General features: G+C 33.4%; 1 protein-coding gene across 8 annotated transcripts in view; it reads right to left on the bottom strand.

Annotated features, from left to right (window-relative positions):
* Positions 1 to 8,660: 8,660 nt before the first annotated feature.
* The window catches only part of LOC149559162 (protein CNGC15b-like), a 266,655-nt gene continuing 249,659 nt past the window's right edge, over positions 8,661 to 25,656 (bottom strand). For 6 of the 8 annotated variants that reach the window (XM_089833076.1, XM_089833077.1, XM_089833080.1 and 3 more), the window contains one exon: positions 8,661 to 9,973. In XM_089833076.1, coding sequence (XP_089689202.1) covers positions 9,188 to 9,973 — 786 coding nt within the window. In that variant the 3' untranslated portion in view covers positions 8,661 to 9,187. The remainder of the gene's footprint in view (positions 9,974 to 25,656) is intronic. The other 2 variants (XM_089833082.1, XM_089833078.1) reach the window with 1 other exon arrangement.

Raw genomic sequence — 25,656 nt, 5'->3', positions numbered from 1 at the left:
TCCTAGTGGCAGCTTAAAGTATGATTGAGATTCAATTGAGATTGAGAGAATCTAGGGGAGGATGGGAAATATTAAGAGTAATTATGAAAGGTAATGTTGTTAGGATCACAATTAATGAAAGCTAAGCACGAGCCAAACACAAGTATTCTTAATTAGGAGGCTTTTTGGCACGTTTTCTGGGTTATTGGTAATCTTTATTAATATTGCATTCCTGAGGACAAAGGAAAGCTTTGTTTTGGTGAGATTTATCAGAGTTCTCTTCTTTTTTCTCAAAGTTTGCAAAGGATTTGTTCTACTCTTATCAACAATATATTGAGTGAAAGACATCACAGAGAGCTAGAGGATGAAGAGATGAAATGGAAAAGAAGGTTGAAGGTTTGGGAGAAGTTGAGGGAAGGTGGCATTTTGAATTTCATTGAGAAATTCCATGGATGGAACCCTAATGTTACTGAACTTGTGGTCTTGTCTTGGAAAGATGGGAAAGTTAAGATTGGCAGTATTGATTTCTAGGTTAATGAAGGCATTATTGCGGAGGTCATTGAATCCCCTTTTGAGGGCATCAAATTCTTTAGGGATAAGAAAGTGTCCCTTAATGTTGTCATAGACTTTGCCAAGAATGCCAAGGAGATGAAAGATTTGGTGAAGATGGGAGCATACTATGAACCAACTTCAATTTTACAACTTTATAGGTTCGTTCTTAGGGCAATTATCTCTTACATTATGCTAGACACTAGGTATGATAGAATTAGTACCCATCAATTTGTTATCCTTAACCACTTTAGGTATGGCACAAAAATCTCCATCCTCTACTACCTCTTCTTCTCTGTTAATAAGAATACCATGGGTTATAAGAAGAAATCGTATGCTAACCTAACTTTCCATGAAGGCTTGTTGTTATTAATCTATGAGCACTTTAAGGCTCAAACTTGTGGCAGATCTATTGCCCACAAAGTGGAGTCCTTGGAGGACACAGAAAGCTCCTATCTCCCATCTAATACTGAGGATAGTGATGGGCTTCATTCATATGATGAAGAGGAGGTGGCCAAGATAATTAAGGATTTGGGAAAAAATAAGAAGGAAAAGGGTTGGGAAAGACTCGATGGGTAAAAGTATCAAGTTTGAGGTTAATTCTACCAAGGATTAGAATGAAGAGGATGAGGGGATGAATACTAGTGAGGAAGAGGGAACAAGCAGGGTCTTGGTTCAGAGGAAGGTGGATAGCTTGACCAAGAGGAGAAGGGAAATTGATATGGAAGTTGATCAGGATTCTGGCAAGGGATAGGAGACCCCTCTCAATGCCCATGAGGAGAGAGATGAGAATTATGGCATGGAGAAAACAACCTTTTCTTTCGACTCCAAGGGTAATAAAATGGTCTAGAGGAACTTTGAGACTTGAACTGGGAAAATGGGCATTGTAAGAGAAACTATCCAGCCCAATGTCTTAGAGGGAAATGATGGTAGAATCCATTTGGAGGAACTTATTGATTTGACAATGGTGATTCTTAGTAACAATGTTAGGGAGGTGGAGACGAATCTCCTCAACAATGCCTACAATAGCATGGTGGATAACTTCTAGTCAATCAAGTGGATTTTTCATGAAACGGAAGAGATAAAGATCAGGTTGCAAGGTCTAGAAAGGAAGGAAGGGGAAGATGGGTCTGATAGATTTAGCATTCTGGAAACCATTGTTACTAAGATGGAAAAAAGAATGGACAGTATGGAGAGCTCTCTCTAGAGCTCTACTAACCAGAGCCTCAATATTATCAAAGGCTTAAATGATAATATCAAACAATTGCACACAATGATGGAGGTTAGCACACGAATGAAAGATGACATACACAATGAGGAAAATAGGGTTTCTAAAGAGGATGTCAACCCCCTGGTTAAGAGCCTGAGCAATAAAATGAGATCGAACAAGAGGAAGAGAGATAGGGAGGACTATCCAAATGACTGAAGCAACAGAGACTATGGAAAAGTTGGAGCTCAAGGTTGCAGAGTTGGTCAAAGATAGGATGCCCTGATTTGTTCTCCTAGATTTAATGTTTTTCCCCTAGTTTTTTGGTTTGTTGGGCTTGCTTGCTCCTTTAGAGGTTATTTTATCTTAGGATTGGTTCTAGTGGCCTTCTATGGCCTATTGTTTTTTACTGTTCTTCTTCTTGCTCTAGACTTTAATTAAGTTTTATTTTGTTAATTGTTGAGTTTCAAGCACCCATTTAAACCTATTATACTTAATAAAAAACATATAAACATAAAAAAATGTAGCTCTCATCATTCGACCTCTTAAAATAAATACAATGGTCTTAATGATACCTAGTGTAACCATGCTCATTCATAAAGCTATATAAATCATTATTCAATCTATACACTAAATTCTCTTTACCTTTGACCTCAAATCCATGTGGTTGTTCCATATATATTTTGATCCAAATCATGATGAGAAATTTTTTTTAACATCAAGCTTCTCCAAATGAAAATCTTTAGTAGCCACAATCCTTAAAATAGTATGAATAGAAGTCATTTTGAAAACTCGAGAAAATATCTCATCAAAATCAATGCCCTTTTTCTATGAAAATCCTTTTACAACTTACCTGACTTAAAATATTTTCTTACCTCCATCCTCTTCTTTCAGCCTATAAATTTGTTTATTTTATAAAACCCTTTTATCTACAGGTTGCTTACATAAATCCTAAGTCTTATTATTTAGCAAAGAGCCCATTTCTTCTATCATGGAACACTCCCACTGAATCTTTCTATCCACCTACACAACTTCATCTAAAATTCAAGTTCACCAACATTTGTTAATAAAATAGAATAAAAAGAGGGAGAAAATATTTTTGGAGGTCTACTTAGCCTTGTGAACCGTCTAACATTAACTAGTTCTTGTAGTATTTGTTGTTTCATTTATTGCAGAGCATAAAGAACTATTGGACCATCATATTTTGGAGCATCATCTAGTACTACATAATCATTTTCTTTCTTCTAATGTTGTTGTAATATATCTTTTTACAACACTTTCTCATTGAATATGGCATCCCTTCTTACAATTTTATGATTTTCAAAATCCCAAAGCCTGTAACTAAATTCATCAATTTTATATCCAACAGATACATATTTCTTTGACTTAGCTTCTAGCTTGGTTCTATTTTCAGAATACATCCAAATGATTCACAACTAAAGGTTCAGAGAAAAGAAAATCCAATCTTCTTATGAGCCCATGCTTCCTCTCGAATACCACAACTGAAGGAGTAGAGTGACCTCTATTGATCAAATATACAACTGTATTAACAACCTATGCCCAAATGTTTAAGGGAAGCCCAACATGCAACCTCATACTCTTTATAAGTTCCATTATTGTCATGTTTATGCATCCAACCACTCCATTTTCCTATGGAGTCCTCAGAATAGTTTTCTTCCTGCAAATACCATTAGGGGAACAATAATCTTCAAACTCATTTCTGCAATACTTACCACCATTATCAGACATGAGACATTTTAAATTTTTATCAGTGTCATTTTCAACTAGCCAGATCCATTTCTTAAAAAGTTACAAATTCATCATATTTATTTCTAAGAAAATAAACCCATACTTTTCTAGTTGCATCATCAATGAATGTAACATAATAATGAGAGCCTCCAAGGGAAGACACTTGAGCTGGTCCTCATATAACTGCATGCACAAGCTCTAATTTCTCATTTTTATTTTCCTTCTCTCTCTTCACAAAACTCACCCTCTTTTACTTTCCATACACACAACTTTCACAGAAATCCACATTGACACATTTCATTCTTGGTAAAACTTTCCTTGAATGAAGTAGTTTCATATCTTTCTTACTTACATGCCCAACTCTATTGTGCGATAGTGATGTTTCAGAATCTACAACAACTGTTTGCTCACCCTACCCAATTGCAACAATTGTTCCCAAACATTCATTTTTATCTTGAACAATTAAAGTAGAAAGGACAATATGACTTGTACAAAGATATAAGGTGCCTACTTTCACACTTTTTGCTACTACTAAGTACCTTTTGAAACTTTCCAATTTTTATCATTAAAAGTAACTGTACAACCCTCATCACCCAATTCCTTAGTTGAAATTAAATTCCTACTTACCTCGGGAACATGCCTTACCTCTTGTATTAGCCAATGATTCTCATTCTACAACTTAATCTTAATTTTCCCCTTTCCAACAATTTGATAGGGTTCATTATCTCCCAAATAAACTAACCCAAAATCCCCGAGGACATAATCAAGAAAATAACCTCTATGGGGAATAGCATGAAATAATGAGCCCGAATCTAAAACCCATGAATCATCAACATTTTTGAATGAAAGAAGAAAAACATCCTCTTCAGATTTATTACTTACCACATTTGCCTCCTTGTCTCCATCTTGTTTGCCTCCATAATTTTTTAAGTCCAACAATCTTTCTTCGTAAGCCCTAGTTTCCCATAGTACCAACAATCTCTTAGTCCTTTGGATTGAGAGCTCTTTCCCTTTGATTTTCCTATTGATTTCCCACGATTTTCAGAATTATTTCCTCTCTCATTTCTTGTATCTCTAGTTTCTGCGTTCAAGACACTTCCTAATGTAGATCCACCTAAGCTTTTCCTACAAGTTTCCTCACTCAGAATAACACCAATAACATCATCAAATTTTAGAATATTAGAACTATAAACAAAATTACTCACAACCATTACCAAGTCATTCCATCTCTTAAGCAAAGAACAAAAAATCAAGACAACCCTAATTTCTTCATCAAAACTAACATTTACTGAAGATAATTGAATGGTAATCATATTAAACTCATTTAGATGATCAACAATAGATACACCTTCTACCATCTTCATTAAATAAATGTGTCATGAGAAATACCTTGTTTGAAGTGGAGGGATTTTCATTCAACTTTGTTAGGGTTTGCATTAACTCTTTAATCATCTTTGTTTTTGTAATATTAAATGTCATTGATTGTGTCGGACATTAAAAATACTTACAAGCACCTTTCTATCCAAATATCTCAGTCCCCATCTATCATAGCTATTGATTTCTTGGATTTTGCTTGCAATGGCTATCATAAACCCTTCTAATAAAGATAGTCCTCCATTTGCATTTTTCAAATCTGAAAGTTTTGGCCATTAAACTTCTCAACCTTCAGCTTATCCTTGTCTTCCATCACTCCCACTCAATCATGAGACTCTCACTCAATTGTAAGGCCTTCCTATAAAGGATAACTGAAAAAATCTCACTCTGATACCACTTGTGAGGATTAATCAGACATAAATAAGAATTACATGAAAATATAACCAATATCAAAAAATTTAAAGCACACAAAAGAGAACACAAGACACAAAGATTTAATGTGGTTCACCCAACCCTTGGGCTACATCTACCAACAATGAATTCAATATTCTTATTATCTAGTAATTACAACCTTACTACAATCTGTAATCCCTTGTGTCTCAATACCACTACAAGAATCTACTATCTCACCATACATTATGAAACCCCTAACCCTAAGCCATTTTATTCAAGATTTTGTCGTTTACAAAATTAGGGCTAGATTATTTCATCTTAACAAGTTAATCTAAAAAGTACTTGATGATTCAACCTTGGGAAATGGTTGATGATCCAACTTGAAAAATCTTTGACGAATCAATCAAAGAATTATGAAAAATCTATAGTACTTCCTTGGTCAAGTGCCACATATCAACAGTTAGGAGTCTATTACATCTTTATAGTGTATTTGTCCTTGTAAGAAGACTAGGCCTTGTTAAAAGCCTCAACTCTATTAGGAGTTGGTATTACAATACACAAGTACACAAGAAGAGCCCATGCTCAAACAAAGCAATAATATTTTTACAATGCTATAAAAAGAGATAGACACAAAAACCTTTTGCATAGTGTTGATATCTTCAATATCTAATTTGTCCTTATAGCTTTGTATTCAAAAACTAATCATACAACTGTACTGCTTTGTACTAGCATCAAATTTGCATCAATACTAATCATAGAGAGTGTGCATTCAAATATTATATCATTACAACACAATTCCACATGTCGCTAAATAAAATGTTCTTCCTTTATACCAAAATCTTTCATCTTGTCAACCTTGTTGCTTGAATTGTCCTTTGCCACATGTGGGTTAACATCTAGGACTTCATCCCAACATTGTCAAGTAATTTTTTTGGTGAACCAAAACAATTCCTTAACCAAAATGCCTTTACTTTCCCTTTAACTCTGCTTTGTCCTATTAAATTGTAACTAGTAAACCTGCAATAACTCTATTCATACTTTGCCAAACCTTTAGTGCTTTTACCCACATGTCACATACAATATATTCTTCCTTTCTGTAAGGGCACACAACCCCATGTGCTTCCAGTGATCTACATTAAACAAAATAGTTGTAACTGTACATTGTTTTGCTAAAATGTACTTTGAGAATTTTATGAATAACTATACTTCAAACTTATCCTTTCATTTTTCCTTCTCAAAATAAGCTACATGTTTCCATTAATGACGACCCTAACATATCTCCTTAGCCAAGTTGCCTACAATTCCTATGATAACTATCATTGAGGATACATGTGCACATACCTTATGGACATTTTTTAGAGTACTTAGTGAATGTCATGTGACTTGACATTCAAGAGGCCATTACTCTAGATATCATTAACGATATCAAAATGATGGATACCTTCTTATCAAAGATATCCTTAATCTTGCTAACTTGATATTGCATTGTGGTAATATCAAAGCATGCATTCCTGAGAAAGGATAACTTTAGTGGCGAATATTTGCCAATTTGCAAATGTAACTCCTTGAGGAGCCATAAATTGGTAAAACAAATTGTACCTGCAAAGTGGTCATGTCATTCGCACTTTATAAAATTTGGGTCTTGTGCATGGGCCGATCACCAATAGTGATATGAAACTATTTGTATTTTAGCAATGACTTTGCTAATAGAATCTATTTTTTCCACATGATAAATTGAATATTTTTTCCTACAATTTCCAAAGTATGTCTTAATTGATGATCATATTTGCCAAGAAGTGCTCAAAATTTAAGCTAGGTTACACACTAAGTACATAGAGTTGACATGTGTCTTCATTTTAAAGACTTTTCTTGGAACTTTTTTATCTTTTCAAACTTTGGCCCAAAACAAAGTTGATTGTTGACATGTGCCTATGTTTTGAAGACTTTCTCTAGAACTTGGTGTCCTTTAAAAGTTTGGCCTAAAATAAGATTTATAGAATTGATTTGTGATTATTCAATTGTTATAAAAATAGGGTTACTATATATAGAATGATATAAAATTAACTCAGGGTACCTTACTAAAATATTAAAAGTCATCTCACAAGGGGCACTTACCCTTGACCTCGTCTTGGGGCGTTGCCCACAAACCCCCATTTAGTGATTTGAGAGGAAATTGAAGTCATAAGAGTGGGGAGAATTGAACTTTCAAGCTTGATAATTAATTATATTCCTTATGATAATTGTGAAATGATGGTTTCTAAGTATGTGTACTTCAAGTTACAATTTTCTTCAATAATGAAAGATTCACTAAGATTTCATAGAACTTTCATATGATAGAAAATAATCATCAATACAATTTAATGTTTTTCCTTTCAAATTAACAAAACTTTCCAACAATTTTAATTTTTTTTTGCCCCCAAAAATGCAAGTTTCGCTAGAATTTTACATATTTTCCTTTTCTCAAGTACAACAATTTTCTACAACTTACACTTTTAAGAATAATTTCTACTAGCACCTAAAAAAATGTATAATTTCACTATAAATACTATTTTATTGAATCAAGAGTTATAATTTAATACTGTATAAATACAATGGAAATAATTACAATAATTAAGGACCATAACAAATATATATAATGTCATATTTGTTTATGTTTTGAAGCTAATAAATGAAATAAAATTATTTTAATATTTAATTGAATTTTTCAATCTTAATGGTTTAAAAGAAAATACTAGATTAGATTCTCTTTGTGATAATAACAAGATCTAAATTTCTATAAAACTACTAATTGATTCTTATCTTTTATGAATTTTTCAATTATAAAAATTAGATATCTATCTATATAAATTAATTTATAAATATTTATAAATAACAACTTCAAAAAAAACTATTTATAGTAGACATTTATTTTCAAACCTAAAAAACTTATATTTTAAAATTATTCTTATGACATTCAAACAATTTTCATTAGTAAAAAAATATTTTTATAAAATAAAAATATTACATGTTAATTTAATAGTCAATAAAAATTATTCAAAACTATAATATTTAAAATTACAAAATTAAAATAACCAATTCATCAATTAAGATTTCAGTAAATCAATAAAATTTTACCAATAACTAGTGCTAATAAAAAAGAGTAAGAGTAATTCTAACGTAATATTTAAATTTTGACCAAGCCAAATAAATCTTAGTGACTTAATTTTAAATTATTTATAAAACAATCAGCCTTTTTATCTTTGTCTTCGTTATCTTTAGAAGTAAAAAATTACATCTACAAATGCCAATAATATAATTATCACAAGAATGAATACAACAGAATTGTTATCACTTTTCACAGTCCTTCAAATGAAATAACTGAGAGACCAGTTCTTGAACTCAATTAGCATCATCAAAAATTGCAAATCAATTCAACAAAATGCGGGTTTCTATTCATAAATGACAGAACGCATAGAACCATCAAGGTCCATTCAATGGGTCAACAAATGTGTTACAACAATCCACTGCAGTATCCTTTTCTTCTAGATTTAAATTGTGTATCTTTTTGAGACACAAACTAAATCCAGAAAAAAATGATATATTTCCTTTGCACTGAGACGGATTAAATGTGTAAGACGCTCTGGATGTTTCAAGGTAATCTGATTTTTACGTCTTCTCAAAGGTCATGTTTGGCCCATAAACTAGCATGCTGCGCAAATACAGAACGCAGACTAAACTTTCAAATACAAAAATATCATTTAGTTATACAGCTGGGACCAAATTGGCAGTAGACTGCCCGACATGATATGATGAAGGGATTGTAAGAAATTCTTTCGAGTTAACAGACAATATAAATGCAAATGTATCACTTTCTCTTCAAGACATTTACATGCTTCTCTTTTAGTTTCCTGAGCTTGGCATTAAATGTTTCATTGTACATGAAACACGATGCCTCTCTTACTCATCCTCGGCCTCATCAGAAAAATTTGGATCCTCAGGCTTCCGTAGCTTGGGCATTTGATCATTTGTACCATGATAACTCATAGACTTTGTCCGAATAACCCCTCTCTTTGTATTTTCAGCAAAGGGAAATGCAAATAGTGTAACCTCTAGAAGTGGGTTATTATGTGGAGCTTCTTCCATGGTTGCAGCGGGGGTACCATTGCTATCTGTACTAGCATCATCTGCCAAGGTAGCAGAAGCGCAAGTTGGTTCAAATTCTTTCTTTTGAGAATAGCAGAACCTTTCTTTCTTCATAAGTTCTGCTTCTAACTTGATTTTCTTATAACGCCGCCAAGCTGCTTGTATAAAGCAGGCTGCCCACGTTCTCCAGTGATAAGAATAGAATCGAAATGTATGTTGAAATTTCTTGCTGTGCAAACGCCTGAATTGGTTTGCAACAAACTTGAGATCTTTAGCCTGCAATGCAAATGCTTCTACTTCCACCAACGCTTTAACTGTTCTGGTTGAGGGCGGTAAATTTGAACTTGATTTTGCCAGCAATGCCCAAGTGAGTAGTTCCTCTCCATAGAAGTCACCAGAACCCAATATAATTGAATTGAAAAAGCCAAGTCTACCTCCATCAGTTGTTGTACTGTCTAAGTAACCACGGATGATAAAGAGGATCTCTTTTACAGGATCTCCTTCCCGAATGATATAGGTTCCTTCAGTGCTAAGAGCAGGTGTTAGCCCTTCACATATAGCACCTATAAGCTGATCATCCATTTGTGAGAAAAAAGGGACCTGCATACAAGAGTAATAATAGCATCCTCTTTTTCCTATTCTTGAAAAAACAAAAGTAGCCAACAAAAAAAATTAAAATTGTTGCCTCGAATATAAAGGCTGCCTTTCTTCTGAATTTTTTTTTCTTAAATGCATAACGTGGATTGGTTTCATACACAAAAATTCTAAATAAACTCCTAGCACACATGGATTCCTCCCTTAAAAAATATGGGACATTTCAGGTAACATACAGATGCAATTTAGTTTTCAACAGATACGGGACATTTACAGGAGAAGAAAATGCAAGCATCTGAGAGGGATGTATTTAAAATCAAGCCCAATCCACGTAAACAATTCATACCAAGGTAACTGAGATTATTGACCGTGTTGTCGGTTTAAATTTAATAATGTAATATTAAAAGAGTAAATTTGAGGGAAAAAAAAAACTCAATTTCATTTTCATGGAAAACTGTATCTATCAATAATGAACTGGAATATGCAGTTTCAACATGAAATGGCTCCAGGTGAAACTAACATTACCAAATGTTTTTGAAGGATTGGAATATATTTGAAATAAATGAAAGCCTTTTCATTTAGGTTTGGTTATCGTGATGGCTTATAATTGCATTTAGAATTCACCAAATTATGTTCTTCTAATACTGCCTTAAAAATAGTTCGGCTAGAGGACCTTATATTAGCTTTACCCTTGAGAGTTGATACCAAACAGGTTTGAAAATCCATTCAGTTTAATGTTCTAATACCACGTTAAAATAGTTATGGTAGAGGACCTTATTGAGCTTTACCCTTGAGAGTTGATGCCAAACAGATTTGAAAACCCATTCAGTTTGTTGCAATATCCTGGTAAAAGAACCACAACAAATGTTCTCTAATCTACCAAACAATTGTAGAATGCAACGCTAATTAAATTATGGTTTATTCTAGCTATTTTGCTACTGATAAGTACAGATATTAACATTATCAGATTTCCGCAATCCATTTGTAAATAAAATCTTTTCTGGATTCGATTGTGTTTTTTAAACATCAACGTTTTGGATCATACTACATGATCCATCATCAGGATGATAAAGTGCAGGATAGTAGAGAAAGTACAGATATGTTTGTCTTCTGGATTTGATTGTGTACATAATTTTTGCATCAACATTTTGAATCACACTCCGTGATCCATCTGTTGGAAATACAAGATAGGCTAAGTTACTGAGAGGGAAGGGTGAATTAGTAACTAATAAAACTTAATCTTCATTCACCAATTAATCCTTCATATGTATTCTGATCTAATTGCATGCATGAAAAACTGAAAATATTAAAATATTCATAACACTTTGACACACAATATGGTAACCCATAAACCTTCCAAATAGAAAGTAAAACTAGGGTGGGGAAGAGCTTTAGTACTACAGTATAAAGTTGGCCTGTTAAGGCTTACAATGATCACTTCTGATAATCTGCCCTATTAGGAGCAATAAGGACTGCTAGGTCCACCTTGCAAAAGGATTTACAAACATATAGTGAAGTATGCACTTGGTAAAGAGATTTACAAAAGACTGTTAAATCTACCTTGTAAAAGGATTTAATTGTTCCACCTGCTAGGATGAACCAGTGGCTAATCTCTGATCTGCAATTTTGATTTGCCGAATGAGATTCCTTTGGAGTGTAATAATCACCTTGTTGTGATAGATAGCACTTCACCGCTCCTTATACTGCTTGTAGCCTTCGCACTTCTACTCATATATATCTTTCTATGTTCATACCATTCATATTTGGATGTGATTCAATACATTACATATATACCAATCCAATTTAAAATTCATCTAAGTTGGCTACAATACAAGTTTCACCATAATACACAAAGTCGGCCCAACTATAGGTACTTCGGTTCTAAAGACAAACTTGGTGAGGTTCCGACACTTGACAACCATTGTCAACACTCGACATCATCATACACTTGGTAGACATAGAAGTTCGGTTCATATTAATCACTTCCAAGTAGTCTAAACTCGGTCTACACTAGTGACTTGGTGAACACTACGAAACTCGACATATAAACTAAATCACTTGGTTGACACTGTATAGCTCGGTCAACACTATCACTACAAGCTCGGTATAAACTGAATCACTTGGTTGATACTGTATAACTCGGTCAACACTGGATTCACATTGTTGAAATTGCGAACTTGGTAATCACTAGAAAAGCTAGTTTGCATTGAGAAACTCGGTAAACGCTATGAGGCTCAGTTTACACTGATAATCACCAACTTGGTAAATACTGCTCAATGCAAATTGAATATTGTTCCTAGAACTCGGTAGCAACTGTAGAACTCGATAGCACCTGAAATACTTGGTTAACACTGTAAACTACAAGATAAGCTTGGTAGATGCTAACCCTTTGATTGTGTGTCACTAATAAACAAACTTGACCATAATGTCAACAATCTTCCCCTTTTAGCATTAGTGACAAAAACACTTATCAATCAAAACTGAATTCTCAAAAAGTTCAAAACAATCTTTAGACTCCATCCTGTGTGTTTAACTCGGTAACATACTTTGTTTTTGAAATTTTTCAAAATTGCTTTTGTAAGAGATGTTTATCTGAATATTTGTATCTGAATCTTTAGACTCCATCCTGTGTGTTTAACTCGGTAACAAACTTTGTTTTTGAAATTTTTCAAAATTGTTTTTGTAAGAGATGTTTATCTGAATATTTGTATATGAACATTATGTTGCTCCCCCATACATATATCACATATCATACTTTACTCACTATATACATATATCTCATATCTTCCCCTTTATATCACATCTTCTCCCCCTTTATATATCACATCTTATATTACATCTTCTCCTCCTTTTTGGCATGAATGCCAAAGGTGTATGCTACATGGTAATGCCAAAATGTGACAAGAAGTCAGAATGTACCTTTAAACTTAATGACATTGTCTTGTCCCAATTTTCATCTGAACTTTTATTGATAATTCCATCATGTGATCAGCTATGGAGAAGTTGTTATCATGGATAAGAGTTTTGGCATGTGCAATGTGTTTCTGCAATGCATCCATGTTCAAAAGAATCATGCCTTGTATATCTACAAGTGTGGCCCTTATCTTGGCTTCTTTCCTTAGTAATTCTACTTGCATATCAGTCAGAAATCTGATCTTTGTGTAATGAGCAGAACTATAGCTCGGATCAAATGATAGCTGGTGTACACTTGCCTTTAGATCTTCATCCATCTTGGAGAGTTTATCTTTGATTTCTTGCATAAAGATATATTAATCACATAGTTTACTGAATAGAGAAGTGACATTGTTGGCAGAGGTTTCCAATGAGCTAAGAATAGCAGACAAGTCTACTTGATATATTGCAATCTTCTATGCCAATACATTATTTTCAAATTTCTTTTCTACTCTTTGCAACAATTCCTCTTGCACATTCAGATCTTCATTAACTTTTTAAACCACTTCTGCTAATTGAGCCAAAATTGGTTGAGAAGTATCAAACTCGGTGCTGAGTGCATCAGCAAGATTGTTCTTTGCATCTTCTAGCACTTGATTTTCTCTGTTTCTCTCCTCTCTAAGCCTCTGTTGCTTAGCTTTCTTCTGCAATCTCCTACTATATGCATTTGGTCAAGATTTAGAGTAAAGATATCCCAATTCAAAATAACTATATCCTCATCAAGATCAATGTCTTCTTGTCTTTGCCTTTGCTAGAGATATTAGTACTCGGTTGAGGCTTGCTGTCAATTGTCTTTGTACTAACTATTTGCATACTTGGAATAGTGACAATAGTGGAAATGGACGGACTGGCAACAAAAGTAGATATTGCACTGATTGTAGAAATACCTTGTTGCTGAGTAGCCAAAATTGATAAAGGAGGAAGCACTGATTGCTCGGTAGATGAAGTGTTGGTTACTTCAGTCAATGAAATAGTGAACTGAATAGGTGCAAAGATTGGTTGAGTGCTTGGATTTGCAGTGTTTGTCACAACCAACTCGGCAGTAGCTCTTTTTGAGCTTGGTGGCTTTAAAGCTTTGCTCAGAAAGTGAGGAAGTGAGGCCATAACCGCTGCTGCAATCTTTTCAAGGTCGGTTTCCTCAATGCTCTGAAACTCACAGAGATTCTCCTCTGTGGCTTCCTATTCTTGCTCCTCATTATCTTTATTCTCATCAATTGTTTCTTCTTCATCATCATTGACCATTTCTTCCTTATTATCTTCATCATCATCTTTATCACTGACATGAACAACAAAATCACTCTTCTGATGAAGATTGAAGATATTCTTCCATGTATTAGTGGCATTCTTCACCACATATCCAATGTCATTGATCAATATTAAGCAAGTGTTAAATTTCAAGATTAGTTTTTCTTCATTTTGCTTGATGGACTATTTTACTTCTTTGTCATTAAGACTCGGCATGAGTTGCCTTAGAGTCTGCTCATATATATCCTTTGCAGTTTTCTTGGCATGTTCCCATCTTGGCTTGGTTGTCTCCATCAGTTCATTGGGAATCTTTTGTGCAAGTTGGTCAGGTGAAAATTTCCATTTACCTAGCTTAGACATAATCATGTGTTCAACTTGCTTCCTTTCCTCTGCATTTTTGGTCTCGTACCTTAATGATTTAAAATTTTCCATGCTGGTTCTAGCATCAATTTCTTTCAGTTTCTCTTGAAATGCAGGTGGAAGGTGTTTGAAAACAATATTTTCTACCTTTTCACCCAATTTCAAATTCTTTCTAGATGTTCTTCTTGTGAATATTGCAGTAGATGACTTGGTAGGTTTGGTTATGATAACTTTACCTTTCTTCTTGATTGGCTCTCCTTTTGATTTTGTTTCATCTGCCTCATCTTCTGCATCACCTTCAATCACATCATCTCCTTTACCTTCTGTCAATAGGAGAGTAGAACTAGTTTGTCTCAATTTTGCTATCCTTTTCTTTCCATTGCTGACAGCCTGAGGAAGTTTTATCTCTAGTTCAATTTTGGCTTCGGCTTCATCATATGTACTGAAATATGTGGCCTTGGGATCCACAAGTACATTCAACAGTGCCTCAGTAATGTCCCTGGTATCATCAATATTAACCTCATAGCTTAGAGGCTTGACCCATAACACTCTAGGTTTGATTGCTTGTATGTACACTTTATCACAATCTACCATAAAACAAACATCATCCTTGTCGTCTTCTACAAGTTTCTTTGGAATTTTGAATCTGTATTTCATCTTATCCTTGAATGAATCAAAATAATTGTCCATGATACTGACATAATTTTCACCCATCTCTGCTATATACTCATTGGTTTGATATAGTACAAGTACATCTTTTCTCCATACAACTGTACCTTTTGAAGGGAAAAACTTTGGTACAAAGAAGAATAAACAGGTTAAAAGTGAACTGAACTTACAAAGGTTATTCTTCAAAGTTTTGATGCTTTCCATATTTTTGTTGAATTGATTCAACATCAACTCAGCAAAGTCAAAGGAAATGTTGTTCTTCACCACCTTTAGAGCAAGATCGACTGCCTCACATGATACGTTGTTGAGTCGATTGGAGCTATATATTTTGTGTTCTATTATGTGAACTCCAAACTTCAGCTCCATGTCAGCTACACAGCTGATCTTCATACCTCTTCCATCCCATTCAACAACAGTTTTCTTTTCCAGTTCTACTCGACTTAGGGTTTTGGTAGCCTTTGCCTTGGTCAACATTGGGAGTCCTGTGATTCAATGAATCATTTTCTTCGTTATCAAAATAGGTTGTTCCAACCATAGCTGCCCGTTGTGTACACGACTAAGGATAAACCTTATCCATTTTATCTGAAAGTCTCGAGGCATATGTGGGATGTGGTTTAAACCCTTGGCTTCCAAGTGTTGATGCTTGGGTTTCAATGCACCATTCACACACAACTTTTCCAAAGTTTCATCCATCTCTAGGGTTCCTATGTCTTGAATTGAACAACAAAAGTGCGAGCGAATATCGTTAACCAATAGTTCTTTAGTGGAATTTGTGACTAAGCTTCGATAGAATCAAGCGTTTCCACAATTGCAGGACTCAACTTGAAGTCAGGTGCTTTCCACTCGGTTCCTCAAACCAACATCTTGGACCCTTTCTTGGTTTTGCTATTGGAGGATGCCATTGCTCAGTAGGATTTATGAAAACATGGAAAACTTCAACAATAAATTGCACAGATTGCTTGGATGCACAAAAATCGCTCTTCATATATAGCTCTTGAAAATTCACGGTGACAAATGAATTTGATTTCACCCTTTTTAACAAATTTCACTTTCCAATCACCATAAATGATTGGTATGTTCACTTGATGACAGACTGTCTTCCACTTGGTTTGAATAAATTGCTCGGCAGAGCCATTCATGACTCGATGTCCACACAATGACTTAGTTACTCTCGAACTTGCTCGATAGGGTCTTGCAAACCAACCTAGCTCGGTAAGGTCCAAAATTTCTTTAGACACTCGGTGATCCCTTTGCATCTTGAATGCTGATATGTATCTTTCTTTCTAGCTTGACTGGAACTGAAATTTCAGAATCTTAGTTCCAGTTATCTTTGTGTGAGATCAAGTAGAAGTGTTTGAGTCACCCAATTCTTGACTGACATGTGTTTCATTGATCGGAGTTGCATTCTCAGAAGATTTTAAATCCACTACTGTCATCTAATAACTATACATTTTAATCATAATATTTTATGTATTACTAGTTTATATTATATTTATAAATATATATTTTATTACTATAACACCATCAATATATTGGTATATAGAATGTGTTATATTACATTAATATATAATATTATTATACTTTATTAATTTATTATATTTATTTATTATTATCTCAATAGTTAATAATATTGTATTCAATAATGTATATTGAGATTATTTTATATCATATATTTATCTTTATTGTTTATTAAACCTTCCTCTGAGGAGAACACGATAATTAGGGTTCTAAGTGGGGGCTCTGACAAACATTGTCATCATGTGGAAAGGCTCACAATAAAAGGAATAAAGCATTGATAAAAAACAAAGAAAAAGGAAACCAAGATCTGTTATGGTGTACTCCCACTTGCTATTGTCCACATCAACTCCTAATTATGTAAGGAGCGAAAGTATTGCATTATGAAAAAGGGTCAAACCCATATATTAAAGGGACACAAACACAAAAGGTCAAGGGACAAAAAAACATGAACCAAGTCTCTCATTGGCAATTTCACATTCCACACAGGAACTAAGGGACCCACCAGCTACAAAGAGTAAATATGGATTACGCCATCCAATAATAATAAAGGAGCTTGATTGTACCTGAAAGTGTTAAAGACATAACACGTAGATCTTGTGGTCCCAAGGTGGGAATGTGGCAATAAAAGCATAATAATATAAGGAGGTAAAAGCAAAGGTCACCAACCAAGTAAAGGAAAAGGAAGATTGATATCAGATTCTAAGGGAGTCTAACACTTTTTCAAAGGTAAAGAAGCTCAGATGATTGATATTCAGAGGGAGTTTGAAAGTCCATGTGTGTAAGGAAGTAACAACTTCCAAATGATTATCACTTGTATTTGTAGAGGTTATTAATCACTTGTACATCATACGCTGACTATCCAAACAAGCCTCCATCAGACTCTTGACATATCAAACCGTTAAAGAATTTGATATATTAAAATACTACACTGGTTTCTATAATCCTTGAGAATTATAACATAATTATTGAATAATTATAGATGTTCACTGCGTATTCTTGAATATTGGCTTTATATTCTGTTACGATTGTAGCTTCTATTGGATTGATTTTATCATGAGATACCTTGTTGATGGTAAATCATCTTTAAGATAAATATCTTATATATAAATAATAAATATTATATAAGTAATATAATATATATTATTATATACTAATATATTACATATATGGTTAATATGTTAATGTTACATATATGCTTAAAGATGAGTTATACATATAGATATTTATTAACTAATGATGATTAACTATAGAAACATGTCTCTTCATGAGACATGTCTCCTCCTCTCATATTTAGGAGTCTTCAAATTTGCATTTGGAAGACATCAATCACATTGGCAATGTTAGTAAACTTGCAGAAAACGATTTATGTTATTCAACATGGTATCAGAGCAAGGCTGCAAATGGTAGAAAACAAAGGATTCTACAGAAATACATATCTTTAGAACTGGATCAAAACAAATGTCCAAATTGTAGGGATCCATTATTAAAGCAGTGATGGGAATAGAGGAGTGCTACTGCTCAGACTGTGGAAGAGTGACAGAAATATTTGTAGAATAATCGTATCACCATTTAGGTGGATTGTTGCAAGAATCTGAGAGGACAACACCTTAGTAGAGAACGTAAACTAAGGATATATGTTTGAGGCCATAACTTTGTACAGAGGGACAGTCGGCACCATCGTGTGGACTAGTAGGATTCAATGACAATGGTTTATGACCTTATAAGTACCAAGTATCTCTCGAGGAAATAGGAAATTGGAGAATATAAGCAGCCCAATAAAGCATTACTAACCCATTAGTACGTGGCAGGAAAGACAGTTGACATCTATACAAATACTAAGGTGAACAATCTCCCATCCAATACTATTGAAGCAAGTATATCCAAAGCATGTTATATATATTAAAAAATGCACTCTTACACGAATAAGGATTACAATTGAAGGCGCAATTTAAGATCACTCCTTTACATGCTCTGCATTGTGAGAAGTACAATTGGACATAGAGGGGCCCACCATAACATGGACTTATGTATACAAAACTTCAACAAAGCTTACGTATCATATGTACCTTGATCAAAAGGGTATTCCCGGAGAAATATGGTCTAACAACGATGGACCACTTATATCGTACTTACAAAGAGTGATTGGACAACTATTAAAGTGAGTGTATAAATGTTTAACCACCAATAACATATTATAGTGAGAACAGAAGCTGGTCAAACACCTATGAACCAAGAATTAGAGGAGATAGAAGTACTAATATGTGCAATAGCACCTACAAATGGCACAGGAAGGTAATACCTAATAAACCAAATTTTATCAGTGAAACAAACCATGTCAACACCATGGAAATTGGAAGGGCGATATCCTCATCGGCATATTGAAGTACCAAGCATCAATTAGTTTTAAGAAGGGACCCGCACTAAAAGATGGTAAGGGAGTAAAGATCAACCCCCATATTGACGAGCATCCATTGGCAAGCAAAATAGGCAGTAATCCAAAGTTATATAATAAAGGGGTGACATTAAGAAATAGGAGACCATTTGGGATGTCCTCAAATTTGGGAAGCATTGGTGATAAAACTAATGTGGAACATCGAACGAATATAAAGAACAATCGGAACACATAGTACACATTATAGATGAATAAACCATGCAAATTATAAGAAAAGATTAAAATCAATCGTGCATTCAAAGGAAACATAAACCCCATAATTGCGGTCAAAAAAGGAATGGAGGGTTGCCTATATATAGGCATTAAACGAGTGACCTCAAATGAAATACATCTTTTATGTGTGCATTTGGACTAACATCAACTACCACAAGTATGATTTATAATTAAGTTAAATGATGTTATTTTCATTCCCAAGGAGTACAGGCACTACATTGACACTACATACTCTACCAACGATGCAGAATTAAAATTGAAACAAGCATAGACGTAGAAGAAGATGGAGATTGGAATATATGCAAGGAGGTGGAAAAAAGAGTATAAGAGTCAGTGATGTATATTTAACAATAGAAAGGAGAATGATATGATTTGTATAGTACCTATCTAAAATGTATAAAAAGTTATCCATGTGGATGAAGGGTAGAGGTAAGTATTATTACTCTATAAATATGTTAGTTAAGATTATACATAGCAATGATATGGGAATAATATAGATTAGAATGTGTATATTATTCAAAGTTATGGATTATTGTTTGATATTATTTTAAGGTAATGTTATATTATGTTTATCTTCAATATTCATTTAATGATATTTTATTATCAAGTTGAATACAAATATAAATGATTTTATTTATTGAAATAAAATGAGAATATTTGTAATAATCAATTCTTTATATGAAAAATGTATATAGATAAAGCTAGCCATTATGAATAATGACATCAATCGTGAAACTTATAAGGGTATATGGACAATACTTACATCCTAAGTTAAAGCTAGGAAATATTATATTTGATTCCATGGGAAAATAATAATATGTTGAAAATATCGATTAAAGTATATCTATAGAAATGGAATATATGTATATATGGTTAATGCATATACTTAAATTTGATATTTATTATATTGAAATAATTGGGATCATTCTTAGATTAATGTCTAATAGAATGCAAAATCAAATAAAAGATTTATTGATGTACAAATGAGAATTTATTATCCTTGAGTATTTTATGTACCTAATCTTTGTAATATCTCTCTTGTTTTTCTATATGAGCATTTGCCTTGATCTTTTCCTCCGAGAATGTTCTTGTAGAAAAAGGAGGATTAATATCAGATTCAGAGAGAGTCTAACACTTTGTTAAAGGGAAGTTTATTTTAGAAGCTTAGAAGATTTATGTTCAAAGGGGTTCTAACACATCCGTCAGAGGAAGCAGATAGAGGATATGGTTTTGTCAACCATTAGTAATATCAATCATATTGATTCAGAGCAAGTAAACCAATGTTGTGATGGAATCTTCAGTGATCGATAAAGTGTAACAGTCAAGAGGACTGTAATTCATGCAACTCTGTGAATGGGCCTACCCTTTGTGTACATCATAATAAAGTTGTGACTTTAATTAAACTATCTACAAGCCTCTCTTTGACAAATGAAACTTGACATATGATTTGTAGAGTCATTCAAGTGGCACAATCATACTCGATCAAGATATTGGTGTATTCTGGACGAGTTTGTGTTTGCTTCTACTATTAAGCTTAATGAATGTGTCGAGCTTCAATGGATGAAAAGAGCAAGCTGGAACTTAGAAAGGAGTTGTCATATTTGATACAAAAAATTTCAACAATATAAGAATGAGTGGAAATTTTACATTATGGAGGGAAGAATAATCAATGTTCCTTATTTAGAGGGGAGATGTTCCATTCTCAATAATCTAAACTGGAAATTTATGAATCTTAATGTGAGATAAGAAAAGAAAGTTGGTACATCACACATACTACCAAATATTGTGCAAACTCAACTAATGATAGTAGTTCCAAAGACCCTGATGATTAAGATGGATAACATGAGGCTCTTGAAGAAAACATCTTTGATGATTAAGATTATGAGATTCTTCTACATTAAGAGCGAAAATGACGCTTCTTTGAACGCAACGTAGGAGCTTAGAAGATTGATACTTAGAGGGAGCCTAGAAATATGTGTGTGACTGCATGATTTTGATAGGCCTACTCCTATGTATATCATGAGGAAGTAATGACTTACCATCAGAAAGTTAGAAGATTGATATCAGATTTAGAGGGGAGTTCGAAAGGCATCCTTGGGTGAAGAGAGTTTCAATTAGAGTAACTAGAGAACCTGACTTCTCAAGATCATTGTTCAGGGGGAGAATTTTGAGGTGCAATACTTTGTTAATGATATCTTCCCTATGAGGAGAAGTTCTAAGTGAAATTCCTTGTAATGCATTTTTCTATGAGACAGAGGTGAAAGCCTTTGTACCACCCTTTGATTGGGTTCATGGTGGTTACTATTTCACATATGATATGTAATGAAAGGTGACGATCTTTCATTGACATATATAAGTAGAAGTTAACCATTATAAGATGATGATCTTATAAATGGTAGACTTGTTATCATGGTTCTTTGTGTAACAACCACTTTTCCCGAGTCTTAACTAACAACTAATATATCAAAGAAATACAGTTATTACTTCATTTTCATAGGAAGACAGTTAAATCAATTATGTTCATGTGAATGAGATTAATAGTTACAATCAGTTAAACGAAAATTTCATATCTAACAATTGAAAACACCATCAATGAATTTACTATAGAAATTAAAAATCTACATACCATGGAATTTGAAACCAAAATCAATCTAGGAATGCTTCTACAAACACCCAGGTTAGTCCACAAATACCACTTAGGATCAAATGACAATTACCATCCAATACCACTATATCAAAACCAAATCACGATTACCATCAAATACTACTATATCAATTAGGGCATCGATTACCATTGGATCATTTAGGGCATCACATACCACTGTATCAATTAGGGCATCAATTATCATTTAGGGCATCAAATACCACTATTTCATTTCTTTCCTTCCTATTGCTAATTGTGGCAATAACATAAGATTAGAAGATATAATCATTATTCTTATAAATGAAAGAGTGGAATAACAATCCTATAGATATATTCCATATTCAATTGGAAGGTCAACTAATCTAAATGGTTACCAATTACATTGACGAGAAAAGTTGCTTTCATCCAAGGAAATAACTGAATTCAAAAAAAAAAATTAATCCATCATATCTTCTACTTGTATAAATATCATAAAAGTAAAAATACCTGTTGCTAATAAATGTTTGAATAAACTTATCATTATATGATGCACATCCTGACATCTCATAGAGAGGGAATCATTGTCAGGGGCTTAACCTCCCAACCACGAACCTTAAACTTATCCCCACACTTTCTCTAATTAGAAAGGCCCTCCCTACTCGGAATAGACATAGAACACCTTGTCAGCCACAAAGCATCCTGGTACTTAAACACACCATTCGACTTGACAACAGAGAATGAATTGGACATGCATGAGCTATTATATGATTTACCTTTTTAAAATAATATATTATTGTTCTATCATTTATGATTTTGTTTTCCATATTATTACAGATTCCTTAATCACCTCTTCCTTAGCCACGTGGTCGGGTGAGTTCCAAGTGTTTAATTCTCAGAGTTTAACCAACTCATTCTGTTGATTCCACAGTTGGTGTAATAATGTTTCATATTTCAATACATCATAGCTTATATCACTTGAGGAAAATAAACTTAAGGCTTGCAAAAGAATATCATTTGATTCTATTGTACAACAGTAAAATAAAGATGTAAAATCAGTAAAATAGGGATGTAAAATATATCATGATCAATATTCTTGACTTGGTTTGAAAAGTTCAAACTCTCTAAGGAACTATTCAATAATTGACAACACTAATGATGTACGACATCCTATGGAAAGAATCCTTACCGTTGTAAATACAAGCATAGTAATATAGGAAAGAATACAATGTTTCAATTGGAAATGGTATGCCGACCACATGACCTAATTATCTTTTGAGAAGGATGAGCTTTTGTTAGACGCTATCAACCAGTCCTTGCTCGTGAGATATCCTAGGCATGATCTCAGAGTGAATAACAATCTTGACTTCCAGCATAGGTAAAGAGAGGGAGAAATGTGGCCAAAAGTTCAAAAAAATAAAATCGTGAAGAAGGATACAATTCGTAAAAAAAATATCTTTGGTTTCTCATGGCTTCCAAATATTTAAAGAGGTATTCAATAAATTTCATGGCTTCCAAGAAGTCGTAACTCATAAAGAAATGACCTAGCTTCTTCAACGCCAACATAATATGCCAAGTGTGCATTCGGTTACTAGCAAGGAATTGAATAAATATGGAAAAAGATTTGAAGGTTATAAATAAAGAATAATTTACAATATATTTATCTACTTGGACATAGATGTATTTATGAGATGGCATCATATAATATATTTTATCCAAGGTAGTATCTATTATTATGTACATTTAAATACATGTTTTATTTGAAAGATTATTTTATCTTCTTGTACATGTATTTAAATGTACGTATTAGATAGAATCTTGTATAAAAATAATGTTATGGTGCCACCTTAATTTATATTTATGTGTGCGTACATAAATATGTATTATAATGATATGGTGGAAAACTCAACCAAAAACCATTTGAGGTACGCATTAATTAGGTTAAAATGAATAATATTTTAAATGTTTATTTAATAGCTCATGCGTGTCTAATGTGTGTATCCTGTTATGCAGTTGCTAGGTCCTCGACCATGGTGATTCACGATTCATACCCATTTGTCCAGTGATGGTAATGCTCCTGTGCCCAATTCTTTTTTGACAATGCTTCCACCCCTTTGACGTGCTCCCTACAAGGAAATTCTCTACAGTGAAATCATATTATCATAACAAGTTACTAATCATAAATAATCATAACGGCTAACCGCCTTTTCATTTCCATGAATTCATGATAAATAATCAACTAGCATGTCATTTTCAAATGAAATTATAAAAACTAATCATCTTACGATTTCACAGGATTAGAACAAATTTAACTGTCAGCTAACTTCATGTGAACCTCAATGGCTATATAAACATTTTAAATTGGGATGTAACATACCATTCCCCTTGTGTTTCATCATCCTGTCTCACTCATGTGGACACTCACCATATCATATAGTTCAATTCTCATCTTGATATCTTCGTATGAAAGAATTTTCAGGGTTCAATAACTGACAATAAGATAAGTATTCAAAATTATGATTCCTCAACTAGCAAAATCTAGATTATAACTTGATCACATAATTTAAGTCACTTATACATACCATCTGGCATAGGGCACTCATTAATGAGTAGATCATCCTTGCAAACTTACAGATCACCTAAAAAAGGTTAATAGATCCATGTTTTCCATTTACGTAACCTCAGCCTTTATGCCCATCTTATCACAATAACATTTCATCCGAATAATTATCCCATGATAGAAATATACTTCATCTCTAAACAATATAAACAGCTCAGTATGTCTTGTTATTTTATTACCATATAAAGTCAGTAATGCATGTGTATTATACATGTATAGCAGTGTCTTAAAGGGTAAAAACATGATATACTATGAAAGATCATTATACATCTAATCAAGATCATAAAGGTTATGTTTAACATGATACCACACTATATGTATCCCGATCTTCTAACACTTGGACTACATGTTCACATGCAATTCCTGAGACGGGGTGCAGTTCGATGCTTGTAAGGTTTGTCTACCATATTCTAATTGTGGCTTAAACTCTGAGTCCACAAAACTCATACATTTCCATGGAAATCTACCTTTCATGCTAAATAATTTTATTTTTATTTTTTTGCTCAACCCATCCCTAGGTCATGGATTGGTCATAAGCATTAGAAACAAATTCACATAGGGTTCTTAACAACTAGCTCATCTGAGCATGCACATCATTCGCCTGTAAATATTTGGAAGTTTATCTTTTCCATTTGTGTGACCTAGGCTTTCATGCCCATCTTGTCGGTGTAATGTTTCAAGGAAAAACTCAAGCCAAACAAAAGTTACATCTATAAATAAGCATTGATAGTTTCAGCTATGCAAGTGTATATACTCCATTCTAGAGCACAAAATGGCATTCTTGTCATTTAATCAACATCAGAAAGGATTATCATTGTTAAATTAAAAGAGTTCTCAAAATCTTGTTTCACAATTTTATTTTTCCTTCAATTCGAGTCTAAAATAGATAACAAAATATTACTACAATTTCACATGAACAAGAATATAATTGGGTAAAGTATAATGCTGGAAACATGCGACTGAAAAGAAATATCTAGCCATCCTCAGGGTTTAGATAACACTGCACCAAGGTTATAGTAACTGTTTTGTATTGTACAAGC

This window comes from Cupressus sempervirens, chromosome 5, assembly GCF_028749045.1.
Source record: "Cupressus sempervirens isolate cs-2001-9-10 chromosome 5, ASM2874904v1, whole genome shotgun sequence".
Lineage (NCBI taxonomy): Eukaryota > Viridiplantae > Streptophyta > Pinopsida > Cupressales > Cupressaceae > Cupressus > Cupressus sempervirens.
Note: the sequence above shows the minus strand (reverse complement) of the source record. Positions and strands in the feature narration are given on the sequence as shown.